The 25,034-nt window shown below is 38.9% G+C and overlaps 1 protein-coding gene across 2 annotated transcripts in view; it reads left to right on the top strand.

Moving 5' to 3' along the window:
• LOC135468802 (cytoplasmic dynein 1 heavy chain 1-like) overlaps positions 1–25,034 on the top strand; it is a 73,177-nt gene that overhangs the window by 34,967 nt on the left and 13,176 nt on the right. For both annotated transcript variants that reach the window (XM_064747228.1, XM_064747229.1), the window contains exons 47-78: positions 64–231; positions 792–1,025; positions 1,557–1,731; positions 2,067–2,220; positions 2,996–3,161; positions 3,723–3,886; positions 4,414–4,600; positions 6,012–6,275; positions 6,626–6,838; positions 7,322–7,413; positions 7,811–7,904; positions 8,317–8,508; positions 9,729–9,908; positions 10,214–10,367; positions 10,950–11,145; positions 13,258–13,375; positions 14,302–14,517; positions 14,825–14,963; positions 15,335–15,435; positions 16,041–16,225; positions 16,556–16,625; positions 16,981–17,127; positions 17,364–17,453; positions 17,710–17,770; positions 18,107–18,194; positions 19,722–19,887; positions 20,251–20,385; positions 20,615–20,709; positions 23,643–23,745; positions 24,083–24,151; positions 24,406–24,481; positions 24,720–24,880. In XM_064747228.1, coding sequence (XP_064603298.1) covers positions 64–231; positions 792–1,025; positions 1,557–1,731; positions 2,067–2,220; positions 2,996–3,161; positions 3,723–3,886; positions 4,414–4,600; positions 6,012–6,275; positions 6,626–6,838; positions 7,322–7,413; positions 7,811–7,904; positions 8,317–8,508; positions 9,729–9,908; positions 10,214–10,367; positions 10,950–11,145; positions 13,258–13,375; positions 14,302–14,517; positions 14,825–14,963; positions 15,335–15,435; positions 16,041–16,225; positions 16,556–16,625; positions 16,981–17,127; positions 17,364–17,453; positions 17,710–17,770; positions 18,107–18,194; positions 19,722–19,887; positions 20,251–20,385; positions 20,615–20,709; positions 23,643–23,745; positions 24,083–24,151; positions 24,406–24,481; positions 24,720–24,880 — 4,653 coding nt within the window. The remainder of the gene's footprint in view (positions 1–63; positions 232–791; positions 1,026–1,556; positions 1,732–2,066; positions 2,221–2,995; positions 3,162–3,722; positions 3,887–4,413; positions 4,601–6,011; positions 6,276–6,625; positions 6,839–7,321; positions 7,414–7,810; positions 7,905–8,316; positions 8,509–9,728; positions 9,909–10,213; positions 10,368–10,949; positions 11,146–13,257; positions 13,376–14,301; positions 14,518–14,824; positions 14,964–15,334; positions 15,436–16,040; positions 16,226–16,555; positions 16,626–16,980; positions 17,128–17,363; positions 17,454–17,709; positions 17,771–18,106; positions 18,195–19,721; positions 19,888–20,250; positions 20,386–20,614; positions 20,710–23,642; positions 23,746–24,082; positions 24,152–24,405; positions 24,482–24,719; positions 24,881–25,034) is intronic.

The raw sequence follows: 25,034 nt of genomic DNA, 5'->3' as shown, positions 1-25,034 counted from the left end.
GTGCAGAACAAACATATAGGCATCCCACAATAACACTTGGCACTACGTTTCTCCTGTTTATAGCCAGAGCAGCTGGAGCATTACATCACCAAGTACCTGATCCACAGCCTTGTCTGGAGTATGTCTGGTGATGGAAAACTGAAGATCCGACAGGACATGGGAGACTTCATACGAGGAATCACCACCATCCCTATGCCCAGTGCTACCAATGTCCCCATCATTGACTATGAGGTACAGTAAAAAAAGTCTTCCAGCATGTTAAGCTTGTTCAGATAGTAGCACAGTTTGTTTGTAAAAAAAAAATGTACGCTTAACATGATCAACTAACTGTATTGTATGAATTGTGAAAATTGAAGAAAAAACCATACAGAAGATATCCTGTTGAATGTTCATTACCAGAATATCCTTATCTCTTGGCATGGTGGTCAAAAAAAAAAAAAAAAAATCTAAGGTGCCATGGAGACAATTTTTAGAATACCAAAAGAACATTATCCAATGAAGGTGCATGTATAAAGTTCTCATTTTTGTTTGGCTTTTTGTAATGGGATTTTTTTCGGTCACAAAATGAGACTTTTGCAACTCCTTAGCCGAATGACTGCCATCCTTTTGACAACGTGGTCTGTGTGGTCACACTGAAAAATGATAATTTATGGCACAAAAAAGGGCTATAAAGTAATGGTGCGCAATTTGTCATTCGTCATTATTTGTCATAAGATACTTCAGTCAATTAAATTACTTTCACCATATTATTAAAACTTATTTGTAAACACTTTACATATTAAAACTTTCAGCCAACCATAACTGGAGAATGGCAGCCATGGCAAAGCCGAGTTCCCCAAGTGGAGGTGGAGACTCACAAAGTTGCCTCCCCTGATGTGGTTATCCCAACCATAGACACAGTGCGCCATGAAGCTCTGTTGTACACCTGGCTTGCAGAACACAAGCCCCTGGTCCTGTGTGGCCCTCCAGGCTCAGGGAAGACCATGACCTTGTTCAGTGCCCTTAGGGCCCTGCCAGATATGGAGGTAAGACTATATGTTGGGGATAATGTTCATAATAATTTTGGAAAGTTTTTTAGTTTCTTTTTTACTACAACAAGGTGTTCTATAAGTCTCTCTGTTAAACATTCTATCATTTATTTAACATAAGACAATCACTTAAAATGGAGTCTAGGTGCAATGCAACATCAACTTTTTTTGTCATTTATTGCATATTTGCACTTAATGTAGAGGTTTTATGTGACACGCAATTTACTTTCTAAGTAATATTTGTCCTTCCTGAGCAGTTATACTTCATTGATACGTGTAGCTATTTATATAGTATAGCTTTTTTATATTCTCTTTCTGCATAGTGACTGTGTAGATAGACAGTTCACAGTGCTGGTTGTTGATTAGATGTTTTTGTTTTGAATCATTTTTGATGTTTACCAATGCAGATGATACAGTACAACTTTAACACCTGTGTTGGCCATGATATTGATATAATCCTGTTGTTGTGTTGTAAAGCCATAATCATTGATTCATTCAACACCTGTATCTGGACTTTTCTTTATGAAGGTGGTAGGTCTGAACTTCTCCAGTGCCACAACCCCAGAGCTGCTGCTCAAAACGTTTGATCATTATTGTGAATACCGCCGCACCCCTAATGGCACAGTGTTGGCCCCTGTCCAGCTTAACAAGTGGCTCGTCCTCTTCTGCGACGAAATCAATCTGCCAGACATGGACAAATATGGTATGTTATACCCCTGGAGCTTTGTAATTCTTATGACAGTTGTTGTGCGAGCAGGTACATAGTTGTGTTCATAGAATTGTCACTAAAATTGGGTGAGGGGTGGGGGAGGGGGGAACAGAAGGAAAACCTGGTCAAGAAACTGGTTGATTTTTGATTATGAGAGATCTTGGGCTTTTTAAATGTCACAGTTCTCAAGCAAATACATTCAGATGCAAGATGTTCTCTCTGTAGTTGAGTTGACTGCTGATCATTATCTCTGTTTTTAAGTACTTGAGTGTCAGAAATGAAAAGTTTGTCACGTTGCCTACATGTAACTATTGTGTTCATTCCTACAGGTACACAACGAGTGATCTCATTCCTGCGCCAGATGATGGAACACGGAGGATTTTATCGTACCTCCGACCAGACCTGGGTCAAATTTGAGAGAATCCAGTTTGTGGGAGCATGTAACCCCCCAACAGACCCAGGCAGAAAACCTCTCTCACACAGGTAATAATAACTTAACACAGGATATTAAGAAATTCCAGCTGGGTATTATTCTTCCATTTTGAAGAATAGGGCTCAGCAGCTCGCTGCAAAGGGAAGCAAATCTGTTACCTTATGAAATAGTTACCTTCTACCTACTTGATTTCGGTAACAATGTTAGTTATCCTGAATAATCTAAGTGATATTTGTTATTCAGTAGAGGAATTTCATGTTAGAACTCTTTTATCAATAAAGGTATAAAAAGGGTCATATTGTATCATGTGACCTGTCAAAAATGTGAGGCAACTTTTTTTTTTAATCATATCTACTGCTATATGAGCATGTGAATAAAGTTTGATAACTTTTTTTGGATTAATGCAATGATGGAGAAAATTGAGGAGCTGAACATTAATGTACTTGAGAAGTTCCAAAAGGAAATATGTGTTATTTCTACTTCTGGAACATGGTGAGACAGTTGATCGGTAAATTAATGTGAGTAAAGGTTGCCCAACATTTTTCGGGATTGTTTAGCTTTAACTACAGAATAGTTTAAACTCGAAACTCCCCTATTAGGCTGAAGGTACTTGTGTTTCAATCATTTCAAGATTTGTTTCCATTTGTGGAAGCAGGGTACTTAAGAAAACAACTACTAAGAAGCTTTGAGACTAAAATTACAAGTACATGAACAGGCGTTGAATATTTTGATATCAGTATTCAAATTTAAAACTGCATAGTTTTCGAATTTCATAAAGTTTTTAATGAAGTTGTTTTGAAATCGGTAAATTTTTTAATACTTCAGGTTCCTGCGTCATGTGCCTGTGGTGTATGTGGACTACCCAGGGGAGGTCTCCCTCAAGATGATCTATGGCACGTTTAACAGAGCCATGCTAAGACTTGTCCCCAGCCTGAGGACATATGCGGATCCACTCACCAATGCCATGGTGGAGTTTTATCTCATGTCACAGGTAAGACTAACTTAAAGTATTAAACATTGTCATTGTTATGTCTGTGTGGCTGTGTATCGAGTTGAGAAAGGAAGCAGGTTGCGACCTACCTGTTTGGCTTTCAGTTGCCAGATGGTGGGTGTTGAATACCATGTTGAGACAGAGATTTACCAGCTTTCATTGTTTTCTGGGCTTTGATGACATGTTACGTTTGGCAGTTCTTTTTCCTGTAGACTTACATGAAGTTTACTGTTGACCTGTCGCACATCATGGTTTACTCCGCTCTGTTTTCCTCTACCAATAAGATATTGGAGGCCAGTGTATAAGTGATAAAAGTCTGGTACCTGGTGTTGAGTCATAGCTTCCTTCTGGCTTTGTTGAATTTCCTTCTCATAAAACTGGGTGGCAGTATATTTTTTTCGTGTAGGGAGGGTGGTCCTTTGCAAGGAGAACCACACATGTCCATATTGAAATATCAGAGAAATAAATTTACTGCAACTAATTTCTATCTCTATGTGTACTGAAATATGAGGTGTGGCTGTGGTCGTCAATGAGGCTCAGTCCTGTTACTGATAATTATAGGAGCGCTTTACCCAGGACATGCAGCCTCACTACATCTACAGCCCACGTGAGATGACGCGCTGGGTGAGAGGAATCTGTGAGGCACTGCGACCCCTGGAGAGCCTTTCTGTAGAGGGTCTGGTGAGAATCTGGGCTCATGAGGCTCTCCGTCTCTTCCAAGACAGGTAATTTGCAGCTGTGAAGGATATGAAGTCTAATATGACATGATGATGAAAATTTATTGCACATAATCCTTAGTATCCTTAGAGATTTGGAAACTTTTTTATTTATGCCTAGATTTAAAACCTTGAGTTGCACCCATCCTACTTTTATATATAACACTGTTTTTTGGAGAACTGTTTTACTTAAAAGTCAGAAATAGGACGATCTTATGAATATCAATCAACTTCAAGCATGGTGGCTTGTCTGTCTGTGTATCTTGAGATTCCAAAACTCTTTATGTTGAAATTAACTGTTCATATATTGTTAATATATACTCACAAGCTTGGTATTTCAAGGGTGATGTGTATCTTTCTTGAAATGCATCTGTCCTCATGACTGCATATTTCTGGGAGAAATAGCTACACAATATAAAGCTTAGGACAGGTTTGAATTCTTTTTTGGAAAGTTTTTCCGATCTAGGACAGGTTTGAAGGGTTTTTGGAAAGTTTTTCCGATCTAAAAATTATCAATTGTACTTCACTTCATTTAGGCTTGTGGAGGATGAGGAGCGACGGTGGACAGACAAGAACATTGACTTGGTGGCTCATAAACACTTCACTAACCTGAACAGTGCTGATGCCCTCACCAGGCCTATCCTCTTCAGTAACTGGCTGTCTAAAGACTACGTCCCTGTGGACAGAGAGGAACTCCGGGATTATGTCAAAGCGAGGCTGAAGGTATGCGAGCAGATTTCTGTACTGCTTGAGCATGTGAAATTTATGACTGCAAATTTTTATCTGGCGCTTACACAAAAGTGAGGAATGCAGGCTCGTCATGCTTTGGCTTCTGTGAAAAAAAATTACTCCTAATATTGCCTGATTCGTGCATAAGTTGCATATTTCGGAATTTCCTGATTCTGATTAGCCGGCATAACTGCTTTACATGTTCTAGTTTAGTATGAAATGCTTTGTGTAGATATGCTGTGTTGCCCCTCAGTTTGATTGTTGCTTAAGAGTTGTGTATTTATAGGAGAAGAAAACATAAAAATGATGCCAAAATCAGATGAAAGAGCTTCAAAACTTATTTGCAAATATGATCTTTAATATTTTTTGGATTTTCTTTTTCAAGAGAAAAGGGTATTTGAAAATATTTGTGTATGGTGGGTATTTGGGACCAACTTTTGGTATTTATTGTTGTTGCATAATAATGTTCTAAATAAGGATGTGATGCTTGTCTACTTTATTTGAATGTAAATTTGTTGTTTATATTGAAACATAAGCGTTTAACTTAAATTATCATAATATTTATGAACATATTTAAAAATATAAATATGATCCAAATTGAGGTTTAATACATTTGTGAGCTGAAAAGAACAATTCTCATTTATGACATTATTAAACAAAGACTATAAATACCAAAAGGTGGTCCCAAATACCCACCATACAAAAATTATTTTCAGGTGTCTTTTTCTCCTTAAGGAAAAATCAGGAAAAAATTCACATTTAGGAATTTCTCCACCTTTTAAAGGAGAAGATAACTTAAAACAATGACACTATAGGCTGAAAAGAGCACATTTTCTTTTGTCTGCTGGTGCCTGCTGCATAATTTTGCCATTTTTCCTCGCCATACATGTAAAGCCTGAAAACGGCAAAGCTGGCATAAATTGCTGAGTTGATAGTGTCCTCTGTCTTTAACACCCTGTAATTTATGCAGGGGGTGTGTTGCCTCTCAGCCAGTGAGTCGTTAAAACTGCCGGCTTATCCGTGTAAACTCAGAACCTACGTCGAAAATTCCGGTTTCCCCGATCGTCAAGCGGAAAACGAACTGTACTGTTCGCTACCTTCTGGGAAGAAGAGTTCTATCGTAAATGTATGAAATACATGTAGTTAATTTCCGACGTCATTTCTCCTAACACAGAAGACTTCAAGACTAGTTCTGAGGCGAAATGGAGTTGCCCAGAGAGGATTTTGGCACCAACTTTATTTATAATTTATCAACTTGAGGTCCATATTAAAATTTGTTTATGGCCTGCACCTTTGAGGAAATGCATACTCTTTTCAATGGTATTTGTTTGATATTTAAATTTTCTTCTCCTTTAAATGTGGGATATAGTTCTTGCTTGACAATCACTGTTGTTGTTGTTGTTAGGTGTTTTATGAAGAGGAGCTGGATGTGCCCCTTGTCCTGTTTGACGAGGTCTTGGATCACGTCCTGAGGATTGACCGAATTTTCCGTCAACCTCAGGGTCACGTCCTGCTGATCGGAGTCAGTGGAGCAGGGAAGACAACCCTGTCACGTTTTGTTGCATGGATGAACGGGCTGTCTGTCGTACAGATCAAAGTGCACAATAAATACACAGCTAACGACTTTGATGAGGACTTGAGAAATGTGCTCAGAAGGGCTGGCTGCAAGGTGGGTATAGTCATAGTTTAACTGGGACGTTATCACAGATAACATCTAAATGAAGAAGGGACATTTCCTTACAAAAACGTAAACGAAAGAACTATCAGAAGAAAAAATAATGCGTGTTTGCTGTTGACATTTACAGTAGTACATTGTAAATAGCTTTGAGATTTTCCTTTGTTTCTGTAGTTTCACAATGCTTGAAGAAAATTTTCTCATCCTAATAAATGTTTCCTTTATTTCTGTAGTTTCACAATGCTTGAAGAAAATTTTCTCATCCTAATAAATGAATCAGTTAATAATTATTTCTGGTTTTGTGCGGGATAATTTGAAATGAATTTCATGTACTGTTGTAACAGGGAGAGAAGATAGCATTCATCATGGATGAGTCGAACGTGCTGGACTCCAGCTTCCTGGAGCGTATGAACACCCTGCTGGCTAATGGTGAGGTGCCCGGCCTGTTTGAGGGGGATGAGTACACCACGCTGATGACCCAATGTAAGGAAGGTTCCCAGAGGGAGGGGCTCATGCTGGACTCTGGGGAGGAGCTCTACAAGTGGTTCACGCAGGAGGTAAACACACATGTGGGATTTTGTCATTAGAAGTGAAATTTTTAATCACAAACAAGTAATCTTGAATCTTTGTTTTTGTGGTAGATTGGTAATGGTTCAGTAATTTAAGTACCTTATATGTTGAAAGTTGAAAACCAGTCTGACCCCGTCGCGTGGTTGTTTTGAACCAACTTCAGGTTATATTCAGCGTTCACGTTTATTACTTGTATTTTAAAAGTCGTCAAGAATTGTATCAAACAACCTTCATAGGCAGCAGCAGTAAAGTTTTTTTCGTCCACCCATGAACGAGATTGCAATTGATACTCTTGAATAAGTATATAAACCAGTCAATAAAAAACAGTACACATTGGTAGCAGTAAGAATCTGTTTACCTGCATGTCACAATTGAAACCCAAAATAAGACCCAACATTACCTATTGTTATCTAACAAACTACATATTTGTTAAGACAAATGACAGTAATTGTTTTATTGTTGATTTTCAGGTGATGAAAAATCTGCATGTTGTGTTCACAATGAACCCATCATCAGAAGGACTGAAGGACCGTGCTGCCACCTCACCTGCTCTCTTCAACAGGTAAACTGCTGTAATTTGTGAACATTTTCGCATGTTTGTAATGTTTATTCCAACACAGAGCATTATTTTCTGAAGCAGTCCTAAACCTTCATCATTCTAGTCTTTAGGTTATGTTTGCCTGAGCTGCTGGCACAGCCTAATCTACTTCATCGTATGCTGTTATGACGTGTTGGTTGAAGACATTCAGCACAGTCACCAGTTGTAAATCTGGAAAATTAATATTAAACCAATGTTCCAGCTAAATATTTTCAAACAACATTATTCTTAATTTTTATAATTTTAAAACGTCTTAGTTATGAGGAAATATTATGCACTTGTTACTAAATCTGTACCTAATGGAACTGGTGGAGCTTTAAATGAAAACCATTTTACCTTGTCTGTAATTTGCATATTTCAGGTGTGTACTGAACTGGTTTGGAGACTGGTCCACTGGAGCTTTGTATCAAGTGGGTCGAGAATTCACCTGCAAGATTGATCTGGAGAGACCCAATGTGAGTTTTCTGCAATGTATTGTGTTAGTTTTGTGGTATTCTGACTTTCTGTATCTTTGATCTTTGGTGAGGACCTAATTTTTATGGGTAGATGTAACATGCATACTGTATAAGACAAGGCTTGAAGTAGAGACTCATTCTCTGTTGGAACTTTTGGTTAAGTTTTGTTAAAACTTCAAGACTTTTAGCTGTATTAGAATCCTGACAAAATATATTTGTAAACTTTTTTGTTGCTATTTAGCATGAAATTTGTGTAGGGAGAAATCAGTCTTCAGAGCGAGATGTCCATTTTAATCCATACACTTGTGTTCATGTTAATTCTGTCATTTTGAAACAGAATTCTTGGTTGATGCCACCCTTCACTAATTAAGGTAACATTTTCTGATATGTACTATCTGCTCTTTACCTACAGTATGTTGCCCCAGACTACTTGCCCGTGGCTCATGACGACATGCCCAACAACCCCACCCACAGGGATGTGGTGATCAACGCGTTTGTGTATGTCCACCAGACCCTGCACCAGGCCAACAGTCGTGTGGCTAAGAGGGGAGGCAGGACCATGGCCATCACACCTAGGCATTACCTGGACTTCATCAATCACTTCGTAAGTCCATATTCTCATATATTTTGGGGGGGCCTGCGTGGCAGAGGTGGTTAGCGTGCCGGTGCGTCGCAATGGCCCACTAATGCAGTCACTATGAGTTCAAGCACACCTTATGCTGACTTCCTCTCCAGCTGTAAATGGGAAGGTCTTCCAGCAGCCTCTGACCGGCCCTGATGGCTCAACTGATAGTGTCCGCTTCAGGGACAGGAGATACTGGGTTAATCATATGTCAGGTCACACCTAAGACTTCTACAAAAGAAAAAAAAAGAGGAAGTAGCTTCATCACTTGGCGATGGGGAAGTGCAACGACTGGTTGACACTTATCAGTATAATGGCTAGGTTGGGGAGTCTTTGTTGAGTTGTCTCAGTGAATCAACTCGAGGCAAAGGAGCGGTGGAAATCCATCCTGCAACAAGAATGCACATTACATGCACTCTAAGGACTCCTTCATCGTCATATGACTGAAAAATTGTTAAGTACGACGTTAAACCCCAAGCATTCACTCACTCACTCACTCACTCCGGCAGCCTCCGGATGATCATGGGTTCTCCCAGCCCTGCTACACCACACTGTTGACCGCCATTGGATAAGTGAGATATTCTGGAGTACAGGGTAAAACTCCCATAAAATAAATCATAAACACATCTCCTTTCTGTCTTTTTCTTTTTGACATTCAGCATTGTCCATATTTTTATAGTGAAACATCCTGATTTGTGGATGTACAGTGAGTACTGTAGCACAAGTTGTTCATGAAATGTTGAGAGCTGACAGATCACAATGTTGAACTCTGCAACATACCATATTTTTGTTATTAGACGGAATGACACATGATGATTTTAGATTTTATTGCATGTTTATTACCACAACCGCTCTGCCTTATACACTGCACAGAATGTACATACATGTATGGAACTGACTGAAATAGACGATGCATGAAGTGGATTACAATGGAGAACAACTGAAGACTAACATTAATGTGATTTAACACAGTTTAGCATGGTACATTGCAGTTGTCACTCAAAGAATCTTTTCCCATGATGTGCTATTGTCCAATGAGAGCAACAGAAATGAGGTACAGTAACGCAACGTCATTATGATGTTGTTCTTTATGGCCATTCTCTCAGAGAAGTAGGTTACATGTATGTAGCTTGGTTGTATTATGCTTATATTCATCCAATAACTGAGGTTAACCTCAGAGAACTGTGTCATTGTTCGTTCAGGCCAAGCTGTACCATGAGAAGCGGTCAGACCTGGAGGAACAGCAGCTCCATCTGAACGTGGGTCTGCAGAAGATCCACGAGACTGTGGAACAGGTGGAGGAGCTGCAGAAGTCCCTGTCTGTGAAGAGGATAGAGCTGGAGGAGAAGAACACAGCAGCCAATGCTAAACTCAAACAGATGGTAAGTCAATGTTGAGCTCAAATAGTTACTCAGAGCTTATAAGTTCAAACAAATATTAAGTCAATGCTCAATTCAAACAGATGGCAGTCCTATGCTTAACTCATTGACTGAGCTGATCAGCTTATCATCTGACTTGATCAGGTAGTAAGTTAGTGTGAAGATAAACCTAGAATAAGTTAATGATTATCTTAAGCTACTATGATATGTTTGTTGACCGTAGAGAAAGCGTGTGTTTCTGAAAAGTAGTGTATAAAAACCAATGTTGTAAATGTTTCAAACCTAACATGTAAATGAAATATGTGCAGGTTAAAGACCAGCAAGAGGCTGAGAGGAAGAAGGTGACCTCCCAGGAGATTCAAGTGGCCTTGACAGAGCAGACCAAGGTGATAGCTGAGAAACAGAACTCTGTGAGAGAGGACTTGGCTGGGGTGGAACCTGCTGTTATTGAGGCACAGAATGGTATGTACTCATTTTTGTGGACAGCAGAATCTAAACAATTTTTCACTGGTTCCTCATCTGCTAAATTATGTGTTAATTCATTAATTCAAAACCTCAAACAACACTTAGATAATGTATTCATTTCATTGAGTTTAAAAGGGAAATGACATTCCCCTGTGTAAATACAAATGTATTGTCTTCCATAGCTACACTGTGACAATTTTGCTGTTTCAAATAATGTCATTTGGAGTATTAAAAAATCTTCATTTAGAGATGTAAGATATATGTAGGCAAAAAGTTAAATCACGGTTTTAATTTTTAACTAAAAACTATAATCCTGTAGCAAATGCTTACGTGATTTTCTCAATTCTGTTTTTGCTCTCTTCATTATATCCACCTTGTTTGTGTTTGATTGGCTATTTGCATGGTTGTAATTGTTTCAAAAGTCATGCGTATCTTGTTTTATAGTTCAAATGTAATATTTATATTGGTCATGACTTTACGTTCACTAGTGTATGTTTCTTTGTACTTTGGTATTAAGTGGCCTTCTCATTGGTACCTTTGTCCAGTATTTGTATATATTTTGTGTGCCTTGTTATCCAGCGGTGAAGTCAATTAAGAAACAGCATTTGGTGGAAGTGAAGTCCTTGGCTAACCCACCCACTGCTGTTAAGGTGGCTATTGAGTCTATCTGTGTGTTACTGGGAGAGTCTGACTTGGACTGGAAGTCCCTCAGGGGCACCATTATGAGGGACAACTTCATCTCCACCATTGTCAATTTTAAGACTGATGATGTGACGTAAGTGATACTGGGTGTGCTGCATGTGTTTTGCTTGTTCTGGATTCTGCATGTAGTTTTGCTTTCAGTATCTTCACATTTTTCCCCCATCAAACTCTTCAGCAGGCTGCCTTGTATTCTGCCTTTCATTTCCCTAACATGCATTCCTACATCCTTTAAGTTTGGTTTTTCATCCTGAGCATGAGTGTTTTCTGTACCCTTTTTTCAGTACTGAAGGCTACGGAATGGTATATATATATACACACAGGGGAAAGGAAAGTATGTAGGCTTCGCCTTGATTTGAGGAGGCTGCCGACAGAAAAGAATTGTTATAAATCCTCTTCCTAAACTAGAATGCACTACGAGAACACAGTGCTCAGCCACAACTAAATGTAGACATTCACCAACTTCATTTCTCTCCTGTCTGTCAAGTGCAAAGAATCCTTCAGAAAATGTCTAGATACAGATCCCTTAAAAAATGTCTAGATGTGGATCGCATTCTGGATCATCGCCGGAATTTGATTTATGATATAATATTTTCTATAAAGCTACTGCCCCAGAGACAAAAACATAACTTTCTATTTCATAGGTAATAATGGTAATTATATTACGTGGAAGTTGGATAGGTGTTCAAATTAAAAAAAAAAAAAAATTCCATGCCCATTTGAAAGACAATGTAATAAAGTGAAAAAAATGTCCATCTGTTCCCTTGATTTAGCTTTTCTATCTCTGTGTGTGTATTTATTCTCCCTGAGCCAGATTACATGAGCTTTCCAAACCCCACAATGCCAACGCTCCTCCCAAACTCCCCCCACAGCAGTACTAACCATCTAACCAGCTGCCTGTGTTCCTGTTCACCAGCTGTAAAGTCCATCAAGAAGCAGCACTTGGTGGAGGTGCGCACCATGAGTAACCCCCCTCCCGTCGTCAAACTGGCCCTGGAGGGCATCTGCCTCCTCCTGGGCGAGAACATCTCTGATTGGCGCATCATTCGCAGCGTCCTTATGAAGGATAACTTTATTACTAACATTGTCAACATGCAGACCTCTGACATCAGGTGAATGCCTTGTGGTTCTAACTGCTTGATAGTTGGGGTACATACAAACGTAGATATCATGGAAAGAATCCAGCAGATGGCTGTTCTGAATAAAAATCTCTCCAAAACGTTTGCAAAGCTCTAGATATGACATGAAATGTTTCGATTCATGTTAGTTGCCAACAGCTGAATATCTTTCTTGCTCATTTACACCACTGCTTGTGACTGTACATGTATTCTATCTAATATGATAAATTTGTTGAAAGAAAGGGTAAATTTCTTGTGTTAAACATACGGCTTATTGGTGATTGTGAGTTGACATGGGTGATGGAAAATAGTTTTGAAGTAGACAAAATAGCATACTTTCATGTACTGTAAATCTTCAACCGTTTCAGCCTCTAAAGCGCTCTTTTCATTGGAAGTTATTCATACAATTATCATGAAAATGACACTAAAAATATTGGTTGCAGAGACGGTTGAAAAGGTAGAAGAATTAGGGTACCTGATCAGTGTTTTTTCAACTTTCATGAGGAAACTTAACTATGTTATAATATATAAGCTCTTTCATCCATACTATGGCCTTGCATGATAACTTGACCTTTAATGTCACCTGTTCAAATCTGTCCCCCAGAGGCCAACTATAGCAGGCGTGGTGACCATAAGTGAAGAACATCATGCGTAGAGGGGTTATCTGCAGAGTATTATATTTATTGAGGAAAAAAACCACTTTGTTGTAACTTGCCAAAAGTTTGTAGTTTACCCCAGACTCCCTGGTTTCCTCCATCGATAAAAGTAATTGTGGTCATATGATTGAGAAGTCATTTATTCTGCATCAGATAAAAAAAATCTCCCGCTGATTTGTATAAAGTTAGAATGTATTTCATGGATCAGCTTTCTTTGGACTGTGCATAGTTTTCTCTACCTTAAAGTTTGAGTATAACATGAACAAATGCCAATCTGCAATTTTAATGGTTATGGATCCGAATATTTTTCATCTTGATATGCAGTTTGAAGTAAATATAACCTTTTTATGCTGAAAATAGAATGAAATATGCATATTATAATAAATCATAATTTGAGATTTTGGTATGTCTTAGTGATGAAATTCGTCAGAAGATGAAGAACAAGTACCTGAGTAACCCAGACTATAACTACGAGAAGGTGAACAGGGCCAGTTTAGCCTGTGGACCTATGGTCAAGTGGGCTATTGCTCAGGTAACTCGCTGATACACTGTGTATCATCAGATCAGATTCCTAGAAAGTCGCTTAACAGATTCCATTAAGATATGTTATTTATTGAACAGACCATCTTTAAATAAAGCTCATGTCATCTGAAACAAATTTCATTCCAAAGTTTTCAAATACTTGTTTTATGACTTTTTTTTTTTTTTTTTGCAATAATTATAATGCTAAAAGCTTTGAGGTTCTTCATTATTTTTTTTGGGGGGGGGGGAGGGGCATATTGGACACACTGAAACTGAAACTAGATTTTGTTTTGCACTATTCAGACACATGAAATTCAGATATACTTGTAGATGAAGTGCTGCGTGAAAATTCATACATTTGAGAAGAAATTACAACCATGTTTGAAATCAGTAGGAAATGGACTTTCAGATGGGTACTTTGTGTAATTGTGACCTGGTTTAAAGTAAATTGGAATATCAATTAGTGTCCAATGCTCCAACAATTTGAAATTTGCCTTCATTCCAACCCTGGACTGCCCAAAATATAGCAGGTATAATGATTACGAAGAAATTGTTTTGAAGATTATATGAGATCTAATAGTATGAAAAGAAAAGGTCATTTGGTTTATTCATGAGCATAAAAGTCACTGTAGTGTGATGAGAAAGAGCTGAATAGTTGCCATCTTCTTGAAAGAAGTGTATTGATTTAGTTCTACAAAAAGAACTTTTGAACTAAAAGCTCAAGTAACACTACCGTGAATGTATATGCAAGGCAACTTCTGTTTATTAGTTTGCAACATTTCAATGTACATTCCAACATCGGTGATGTGATGTATGTTTGGAGACGCATCGAAACGAAATGCAAATCAATATAAAGTGATTATATTCTGAATGGCTCGGAATAAGGAAATAGCAGAAATGTTGATCGATGTTATACTGATTGTTGTTGCGTAACAGATTAACTACGCTGAGATGCTGAAGAGGATTGAGCCGCTGAGGAATGAGCTGGCTGCCCTGGAGAACCAGGCCAAGGAGAACCGCATGAAGAACGATGAGGTGAACAAGGTGGTCAGTGAGCTGGAGAAGAGCATCGCCAAGTATAAGGAGGAGTATGCCGTGCTCATCAGTCAGGCCCAGGCCATCAAGGCTGATCTGGCCGCAGTTGAGGGCAAAGTGAGTATGGAGAGCTTTTCGGTTTTTCAGCTTGTAAAGCACTTTTTTCAATGAAATTTATGCATACAGTTATTGTGAAAATGACCCTAACCTGATTTGTTTGGGTCATTAAATATGCAAGCTGCATAAAACTGTGCAAATTATTTTTCTACATCACATAGTTCTCTCAGAATGTTCAAAATATTTATCAGAGATGGTTGAAAAGGTTGAAGAATTAGGGCATTTAAAAGAAAACACTTGATATCATGTTTAGTGAAGCAGTCGTTTTGGTATTTCATACTGACCTGATTTGAATGTTTTACCATAGGTGGAGCGCAGTGTAGCCTTACTGCAGAGTCTGGGTAATGAGAAACAGAGATGGGAAGCTGGCAGTGAGACCTTCAAAAACCAAATGTCCACCATCATCGGAGATGTCCTTCTGTCTTCTGCTTTCATGTCTTACGCAGGTAAGAAATTGATAAATATCCACTTAAAACTGTTAAACTGAACCATTGAAGAGTTTCAAAATATAAAAAGAAGGAAAGAATATATTGGCCTTTCAAAAAAGATGCCATACTCTATTCCTTTTCTCATGGAAAAGTGGACAGATTTGTTGACTTGATATACTGTGGTCACTTTTCTGTTAAAGATACATGTCGATTTTATTTATTAATTGGTGTTTTACATCGTACTCAAAAATTTTTCCACTTACACAACAGTAGACAGCATTGTCGTGTGAGAAAACAGAGAAGATCCAGAGAAAAACACACGACACAGGGTTCATCGCAAATACTTTTATAAACACACCTTGGAATGTTTTTCTCCTGCGATTGTTTAGGTTACTTTGACCAACAGATGAGGCAGAATCTATTCGGGACCTGGTCCTCGCATATGCAGCAGGCTAACATCTTGTTCAGGACAGACATTGCTCGGGTTGAGGTAAGCTCACTGCATTTTAAGTTACCACTATGAAGCTATGGTCAAATACGTGGAGGCTAGCAGTACAGCTGTTTGCTTTGAGCTTCACCTAGGAATCTCGCGGGCGACGATCGATAATGTGCTTGTGATAAATCAAGACGAAAAGATAAGGAACATAAGTGTGCACAAACTTCAGGCCGTGGGGACGTATTTGATGGGTAATGACAAACTACCACACAAACTGCATCAGGTTTTTAAATGGAGCATGCTCGGACGTTGGTTTGAGGACATCCATGGCCAAACAAAATTTTGCCAAACCTAATGTCAGATCAACCCCGGATTAAATTTATAGGTAACACATTTAATTCAACATTCAACATACCCATATGTTTTAAGTCTTGTCAAGATGGACTGTTTGCAAACTGGTTATAATTTAGGGCAACTGTCCATATTAACATATCATCTATTAACCTTTTTATACTGGTGTACTGATGTTTTACTGTAGCATTTACAAGAAACTAAATGTATGTTTGATTACCTTTTAATCTTTTGTGCTGGACATAATGTTGCCATATACTGATAAATACGGTTCTATGTTCCACCTGACTTCTTGTTGACTTGCCCAGTACCTGTCTAATGCTGACGAGAGACTGAGATGGCAGGCTAACTCTTTACCCACGGACGACCTGTGTACAGAGAACGCCATCATGCTGAAGAGGTTCAACCGCTACCCTCTCATCATTGACCCCTCCGGTCAGGCCACAGAGTTCATCCTCAACGAGTACAAGGACAAGAAGATCTCCAAAACAAGGTAACACACGACCTCCTAGACACCCCCTTTGTTGCCTGGTCAACCGCGTTGATTACTAATATGACATGCAGTTAATAGTGGAGCTTGGTTATAGCTTAATGACAAGGGGCATGTTCCATCGTTGATGCTCTGTGTGCGTATTAATTACCATTTATTACAAAATTCAGTAATTTATGTGTTGAGCTAAATTTTTTGCACACCTATGTGTCCTACAGCCAAATTCTTTAGTAGGCTTGCTGCCAGGTCTAAGTTTAAAGTGTTTTGAATTACTGGGAAGAGAACTACTTCATGGAATCAACCTCTAGCATCAGTGTTTTCCTTTTTCTCCAGTTTCTTGGACGATGCATTCAGAAAGAATCTGGAGAGCGCCCTGCGATTTGGTAACCCACTGTTGGTTCAGGTATGTAATAATGAGTCTGGCTTATGGTTAGGCCATACCAATTTAAAGTGTTTTATGGGCAGGAGAAATCTTTTTTAAATGTTGGAGGAGAGTATACAAAAAAAAAAAAATTAAACATCCTCTAATTTGTGGAAAAGTTAGACTGTCCAAGCAATTTCTTTTGTTGAAGATATATTTACATGATCAGAAAACCTGAAACAATGAAAAGTGGAGTTTCAGTTTGATTTTTTTGTTAAATTTTTGGATTTTTTATTGTCGGCTTGCAACGCAGTAAAATTAGTGTTGCCTTAATTACTGGCGTGACTGGAATGAGAAATAAGTAAATGTTTTTTAAGTATACCTACATGGTTTTCAGGATGTGGAGAGCTATGACCCAATCCTGAACCCTGTCCTGAACCGAGAGTTGCGTCGAACTGGAGGTCGTGTCCTCATCACCCTGGGTGACCAGGATATTGACTTGTCACCATCCTTCACCATCTTCCTCTCTACAAGGGATCCAAATGTAAGTCTCAAACTGTGAAGTCTTTATCATATGACAGCCAGCTAAGGTAGTGTGAATGTAGATCTGAGAACATCTATAACTGATTAGAAAATTGTCTGGCTGACTAAAGAGTTACCAAAGCGAGGTTTAAAGAAAAGTAACAATTGTCGATACAGGCGTCTTACGTATTTCATTATATTCATGTTTCATTGTATTTCGTAAGAAGGACTGTTGTTTTTATATTTTTCTGTCATAAGGTGGAGTTCCCTCCAGACATTTGCTCCCGAGTAACCTTTGTTAACTTCACTGTAACAAGGAGCAGTCTGCAGAGTCAGTGTCTCAACCAGGTATGTTATCTTATAACCATAATGGCGTAAAACACCAGTCAAATATAATCATAGTGATTATTAAAAAAAAAATTCACCTCAGTATAGCTAATTTCTGATGTGATGTAAAGCATTAATGGTTCTCTAAGGAAAAGTATTTTAGGGTTTTATAGCAGTTGAATTTGTTTTTCACTCTCAATGTAGTTATATTCGTTCCACAACATAAATTATCTAAAACTTTTGCCTCCAACAACATGTTTGAATCTTCTAATATCAGGTGTTGAAGGCTGAAAGACCTGATGTGGACAAAAAGAGGTCTGACCTTCTCAAACTTCAAGGTACGCTGTTGTCTTGTGGTCAAATACTTCACTAAAACATTTATTTAATGTTGATGTACTGTTTTTGCCCAAAAATTTTGCTTTCTTGAAAAAAAATGCATTTGTAGAGGCAAATATAGATAATAAAGTATTGCTATAAAAATGTTTAATACATAAGTAAAATCTAGAGTTGAAATTAGCTGTGCGACACCTACAGCTGATTGTGGCAAAAACATTTTAAGAAAGTTTATTTACATGTATCTTCCCTCAGTATTGTCTCTCAAATTTTTCTTACCACAATATATTTATAATATTGTCGATCACGCACACCATAATTATTCATTCCTACTTTTGCAGGAGAATTCCAACTGCGTCTTCGTCAGCTGGAGAAGTCTTTACTGCAGGCCCTGAATGACACTAAGGGCAAAATTCTGGATGATGACAGGTGAGGTGTAACTTAGCAAAAGTTGATGGATTGCACTGAGCACTTAAATGAGTCTCCCCCATCCATCAAACTGACTGCCATTGTACATGTGAAAAACTCCTTTAGTATGGCATTAAGCAAGACTAAAACCAAAAAATCAAGGAAATATTAGAGGAGAATTGCAATAGTGTTGCAGGGGCCTCCGTGGCTCAGTTGGTTAGCGCGCTAGCATAGCGTAATGACCCAGGAGTCTCTCACCAATGCGGTCGCTGTGAGTTCAAGTCCAGCTCATGCTGGCTTCCTCTCCGGCCATATGTGGGAAGGCCTGGCAGCAACTTGCGGATGGTCGTGGGTTCCCCTCGGGCTGTGCCGGGTTTCCACTCACCATAATGCTGGCCGTCGTCGTATGTGAAATATTCCTGAGTATGGCGTAAAACACCAATCAAAATCAATAGTGTTGCCCTACTGACTCACAATCTTGACCTTTGTCTGGTCGCCTGGTTGTATTGTGCTACGTGTACTTACAGTGCACATGTACAGTGTGGTCACAGTAATAGTGGTATTCTACTGGCTACACAGTCTTTATCCATGTCTGGTGACTCTCTTGTGTGTGTTGGTATCATCAGTCACCTGGTTGTGTTGTGCTACGTGTACTTACAGTGCACATGTACAGTTTGGTCACAGTAATAGTGGTATTCTACTGGGTATACAGTCTTTATCCATGTCTGGTGACTCTCTTGTGTGTGTCAGTATCATCAGTCACCTGGTTGTGTTGTGCTACATGTACTTACAGTGCACATGTACAGTGTGGTCACAGTAATAGTGGTATTCTACTGGCTACACAGTCTTTATCCATGTCTGGTGACTCTCTTGTGTGTGTCAGTATCATCAGTCACCTGGTTGTGTTGTGCTACATGTACTTACAGTGCACATGTACAGTGTGGTCACAGTAATAGTGGTATTCTACTGGCTACACAGCCTTTATCCGTGTCTGGTGACACTCTTGTATGTGTCAGTATCATCAGTCACCTGGGTGTATTGTGCTACGTGTACTTACAGTGCACATGTACAGTGTGGTCACAGTAATAGTGGTATTCTACTGGCTATACAGTCTTTATCCATGTCAGGTGACTCTCTTGTGTGTGTCGGTATCATCAGTCACCTGGTTGTGTTGTGCTACGTGTACTTACAGTGCACATGTACAGTGTGGTCACAGTAATAGTGGTATTCTACTGGCTACACAGTCTTTATCCGTGTCTGGTGACTCTCTTGTGTGTGTCTGTATCATCAGTCACCTGGTTGTGTTGTGCTAAGTGTACTTACAGTGCACATGTACAGTGTGGTCACAATAATAGTGGTATTCTACTGGCTACACAGTCTTTATCCGTGTCTGGTGACTCTCTTGTGTGTGTCGGTATCATCAGTCACCTGGTTGTGTTGTGCTACGTGTACTTACAGTGCACATGTACAGTGTGGTCACAGTAATAGTGGTATTCTACTGGCTACACAGTCTTTATCCATGTCTGGTGACTCTCTTGTGTGTGTCAGTATCATCAGCCACCTGGAGACCCTGAAGAATGAGGCAGCAGAAGTGGCACGTAAGGTAGAGGAGACTGACGTGGTGATGGGGGAGGTGGAGACTGTGTCCCAGCAGTACGTGCCCCTTGCTCAGTCCTGCAGCAGCATCTACTTCACCCTCGATGCTGTCAAACAGGTCTGTGCTACACCACTCTTCTGTACAAGGAGAAATAGTCACGAGTCAAATCTATTTAGAGAATACAGACAATTCAAAAAACATTTGTACATACTTGATTTGTCCTGAGATTAATATAACTGCAGTAGGCTTCTAAGATATCAGGGGATGTGATAAACTTGCATTACAGTATGTTGTAGTCCTGCAGACATGTTCACAGGTATGTCAATCCACAAAGTTGAAAGTCTTGCATAAAACACTCATCGTAATTACTAAAATGGGATTGTGTAGTACATTTGTCAAGATGAATTCTCAAATTCTTCGGTTTCTTTATGTGCAAACTTTTTTGATGTATACGTCTAAAAGTTTTCTTTTTCCTTCTAGGTGCACTTCTTGTACCAGTATTCCCTGCAGTTTTTCTTGGACATTTTCCACGCTGTGCTGAATGATGAGGCTAAGCTGGCAAATACAAAGGACCATACTGCTAGGCTCTCCATAATAACAGCCGATCTGTTTGAGGTAAAACAATTAAAAGAAAGAAACAAGAAAAATACATGTTGTGTGTATACTTATTCGTACACAAAAATCATTTGAATTTAACCTAAGTATTAGAATTGGCTTTTCTGGGATTGCTCCTGTCACAATTTGTGGAATGTACTTTCTTGCTGTCTAGGGCGCTGAAAAAGACATTATTCTAAATGCAGTGAATTTCAGCTTTTGGAAATGAATTTCGCTGACTATATTGTAGGAAACGTATTGCCGTGTAGGACGAGGTATGCTTCACCAGGACAGGATCACGTTTGCCATTCAGCTCTGCCGTATTCACCTGCAAGGTCTAGCCAGGTAAAGATGAATTTGAAGCTCATTAATAACTTCAAAATATTCAAAATTTAAGTCTTCTGTTTTTTCCATTTAAATACTTCCTAAATGTATTAGTATTCTACCAGTCATTTTTTTAAAGTAGGTGACTTGAACAAAGAAAAATAGTTTTGGATTCCATCAATGAAGAAGTGAACTCAATCAATTCAGTGTGTGCACAATCATCTACGTTTTTATAAGGAACTGTAAAATGTAATATGAAATTTTAATGGTCCACTTATGAAATGTAACTTATCTCTCTACGTATGTGAGAAGGTCTGCCAGCAAACTGTGGATGATCATGGCTTTCACCCCCAGGCTTTACCCGGTTTCCTCCCACCATATTGCTGGCTTCTGTTGTATAAGTACGGCATAAAACATCAGTTAAATAAATAAATCAGTCTTTGTTTCTAAATGTTATAAACTACTGTCTTGAACTTTAACAGTCCTTTTTAGAAATCTAACATCCTAGGACATGTGCCACAGTGCTCTGGAATAGTAATGTAAATCCTGTATATCGTAATATTAGTCTGTGTATGTAGCAACTTTGGCATGTGTACATTGCTGCTGATAAAACATGCTCATAATTGGCATGGCCTCCTAAAACTTGAACTGTTTTCTCTTTCACGGCATGTCACTCTACAGTGGGTAGGTACAGTTAGTCTCCGCATGTTTTCCCTCTAGCTACAGTACATTCAGAAGAACTGGGCAGGAGAAAATCCCAGTTGACCATTGACCTGATGATATCCAGGCATCTTTCCCAAGTAGTCTGCCTTGCATGATAGGGATTAGAGAGTAGATGATCTTTGGTGTTCAGGGAAAAGTCAGAACTACACATACATACACATGTGCAGCATAATGAGGTTCAGCTTGTGAAAACTGTGCGACCATTTGAATCTTAGCAATAATGCCCCCCATGAGTGAAATTGAGAAATCAGCTTTTGCTCACGTGCTTGATTTTTCGAGACCAGATTTATCAGTGGATTAGTTTGTTTACTTGAAACCTGTTTTTTTTTTTTGAGGAGTAGTATAAGTGATTGAACATCTTTCTAATATATTGTCTGAACAGCTGGTCTGTTCACAGAGATTATAAACACAGAGTTTATGGTTAGAAAATACTGATGTGTTTAGTAACAAATGTTTTGGCTTATTGCATGGTTATTGCAGGGTTCGCACGGGTCCTTGAAAACTTGGCTGTGTATGATGGAGAATTATTTTGACCATTCCTAATAGGGCAGGTGCATGAAAAATGTCAGGGAAATTTAAGTTTTGCTGCAAGTGGCCATTATTATAAAAATTAAAAGACTGGTTACAGAGGGGCACAGATACATGTAAATACACGACATACCTTACAAACTAGAGGCTAACCTGTTCAATATGTACATGGTAGGGGAGGTAACTATTGACAAACAGCCCAACTTGTCTGCCAAAATAGCAGAAGTGTACGTAAATTTTCATTGTGGCAAGTTAGGGAATGAAGGTGAACAACATTCCAACTGATAACTAACTATTGTATACAATTTGAGAGCCAGCATGGTAGTTGTACTTTCAGAAATGGCAAGGGACCACAATGTCATCCACACATATTGTTATTGATGGGATTTCTGCCATGTTCACGTGGGACTGGGGGGGGGGGGGGGGAGCTGTGTGTGTGAGTTTGATGTGGAACATATATTGCTTCGATCTTGAATTCTGATAGGTGCTTGAATTTAGTCTTTCAAGTCTGGGAAAGATCTGAAAATTATTTTCTTTTCACCTGTGCGAACCCTGTTATTGGTGTTTCAAAAGCTTTAAGCAGGGTTAGATATTAGTGTAACTAACTGCTTGTAGTATTAAACTCAAAACAAATGAATGATTAAAAAGTTACATGTAAAGAAAAAAAGTTCTTTGTTTTTGTAAAATTTATTTGAGTAATTCCATAATCAGTCATACGTTCATTCTTTAAAATTGTTGTGTTTAAGAACTTTAGAAAATTGAATGTGAGTAATTATTTGACTATAGTGCTGCATGTCAAATACATAGAGTTGCCAAGCTGGTGGCCTTAAAAATGGCTTAATTTTTTTTTTTCTGTCTGGCAATGTTGCTCTTACTTATACACCTCGCACAGTGAAACAACATCCCCACCACCACCACCACCACCAAAACAAAAAAATCCCCTGCCATTCCCCCCCCCCCCCTCCCCCACTCCTCCCCTCCCCTCCCTAAGCAATAAATCTTCAAGCTGTGCTTTGCCGTCCCTGCCCCATGTCATCGTCCTATGGAAATGTAAACAATGCTTTTAACATCAGATTTCAGTATTGCTTTATGAACCTCCCAGTGATGTACAATGCTTTTTAACAATGCGCTGTGTGGGTATCTTAATTACATAAAATAAAGCCGACATGAAGAGATTCAGGCCTGTTTATTACAAGTGCATTACCTGTAAATTGTAATCCCGTAACATTTTATGGCTCTTTTGGTTGTTTTAGAATTCACTTGGTTCAGTCATTCATCAATTCAATGACTTTTATGTGAAAGGTATAAATTTTAGGGAGGGCAAGAATGAGGTGTTTGTTTCTTACAGATGAAATTGTGTACTTCATCATCCAGCTTAGCCCTGAGTTTTCCACTCTGTGAGTTTGGGATGCTTGGGTGAGGTGATTGTTTTACTCCTGGGATGTTTCCCACATCCATAACACTGATCACAACCGCAAGTGACAAACCTCTTGAGTGGAGTATGAAAGAAGAATCAAATAAATAAATCACTGTAGGGTTCTGTTGGGGGTGTCATATTCATGTATCTCTCTCTGCTGCCATGGTCAAGGGCATAGTTAGAGCTTTCTGAAGCAGACATTCACGCCTTAAGCAGAACATAGCAATGTTTACCTCGCACCCATACCAGTCCTACTTACCTAACACTTGATACGCTTACTCTTCAGTGAGTCTACCTATGATGCAGAGTTTAATCACTTCATGAGAAGCCAAGAGGGTCTGCTAACAGACAAACCATCAGGTCAGCTGCCAGGGCTTTCTCCTCAACAAGTAAGCACATGTATTTTCAAGCCGCTGTATTGGTCTGATCTGTTTCATATTCAGGTAAATGTGTTTGCATCTCTCTGTCTCTCCTGCTTGTAAGTCGTACTCAGTAATACTCATTTTTTTGATTTATCAAACTGAGTAATTCATGTATATTTGTGCAGATCCGATAGAGGCATTGACACAAGGAATAAAAGTAATTTCACTACTCTTAGCCGAAAAGATTGGAATTGTCCAGAGCCCTTTTAAAGTTCTGTCCTTTTGTGTGTGATGTTTGCTATATGACAATGGGTCATGTATTTCTTACCAGTGCTGTGTATGTTTACATATTGTCTATTTGCAGCAAGAAGCCCTGATCAAACTTAAGAACGTTCTGGCCTTCAAAAATGTGGACAAAAGAACACAGAATGATGTAAGTTTATTTGTGGTAAATCCCTGTACCTTAGGTGTGGGTGTATACAGTAAAATATTCTTGAGAGGGGCATTGAGCACCAATCAGGAAAATTAATGAATTGAATATTGTAAAGATGACGTGTATATTATACATGTATGTACTTGGAGGCTGGTTAGTTGTGTACAGGTTCATTAGAGAAAGTGGGCGGGGATTATGGTTAAATGACAATACTGCTCTGTTCACAGTGATTGTAATGTTGTCTTGTCTTGTAGGAGTTCAAAAAGTGGCTGGATTCAGCAACGCCAGAAATTGCCAACATACAGCTGTGGGATGAAGAAAAACCACTCAGTAAGCGTACCACTACAATGCACCATAACTGAAATCAACACTTGCATGAGTGAATATTATCTCCTACATAGTAAGGTCAATAAATGTTTCCAGACTCCACTTTATTGTTAATTTGTTTTTTAACATTTGAAGGCCTTTTTTTGCTTCTGAAAGTGCATTTTTATAGGACTTTTTTCTCTGTTTTTGACATCCCCCTCCTCCTTCATAGCCTTGTATATGTTCACATGCTCTGTTACAGCGGAGATTGGTAAGGCTGTACACAGCTTGCTCAGCATCCAGGCCTTCAGACCAGACAGACTGATCGCCATGGCTCGTATCTTTGTGGAGAAGGTGATGGGCATAGGATTTGTTCATCTGGGAGAGAGAGAGGTGGACCTGTCCAACATTGTGGAGAATGAGGTATACAAGCAAGGAATTAGATACGTAAACCCTGGGAACACTGAAAAAGAAACCATATGTGTGCAATACAGGTTTAAAATGCTTTTATAAAGTACCTCTCTCATTTGTTGAAAAGTTTTGAGGAAGTTCAGTCTTTGAAAATGAGCTCATTTTG

This window comes from Liolophura sinensis, chromosome 6 (assembly GCF_032854445.1).
Source record: "Liolophura sinensis isolate JHLJ2023 chromosome 6, CUHK_Ljap_v2, whole genome shotgun sequence".
NCBI classification, from domain to species: Eukaryota; Metazoa; Mollusca; class Polyplacophora; order Chitonida; family Chitonidae; genus Liolophura; species Liolophura sinensis.
This window is presented reverse-complemented; position numbering and strand designations above follow the sequence as displayed.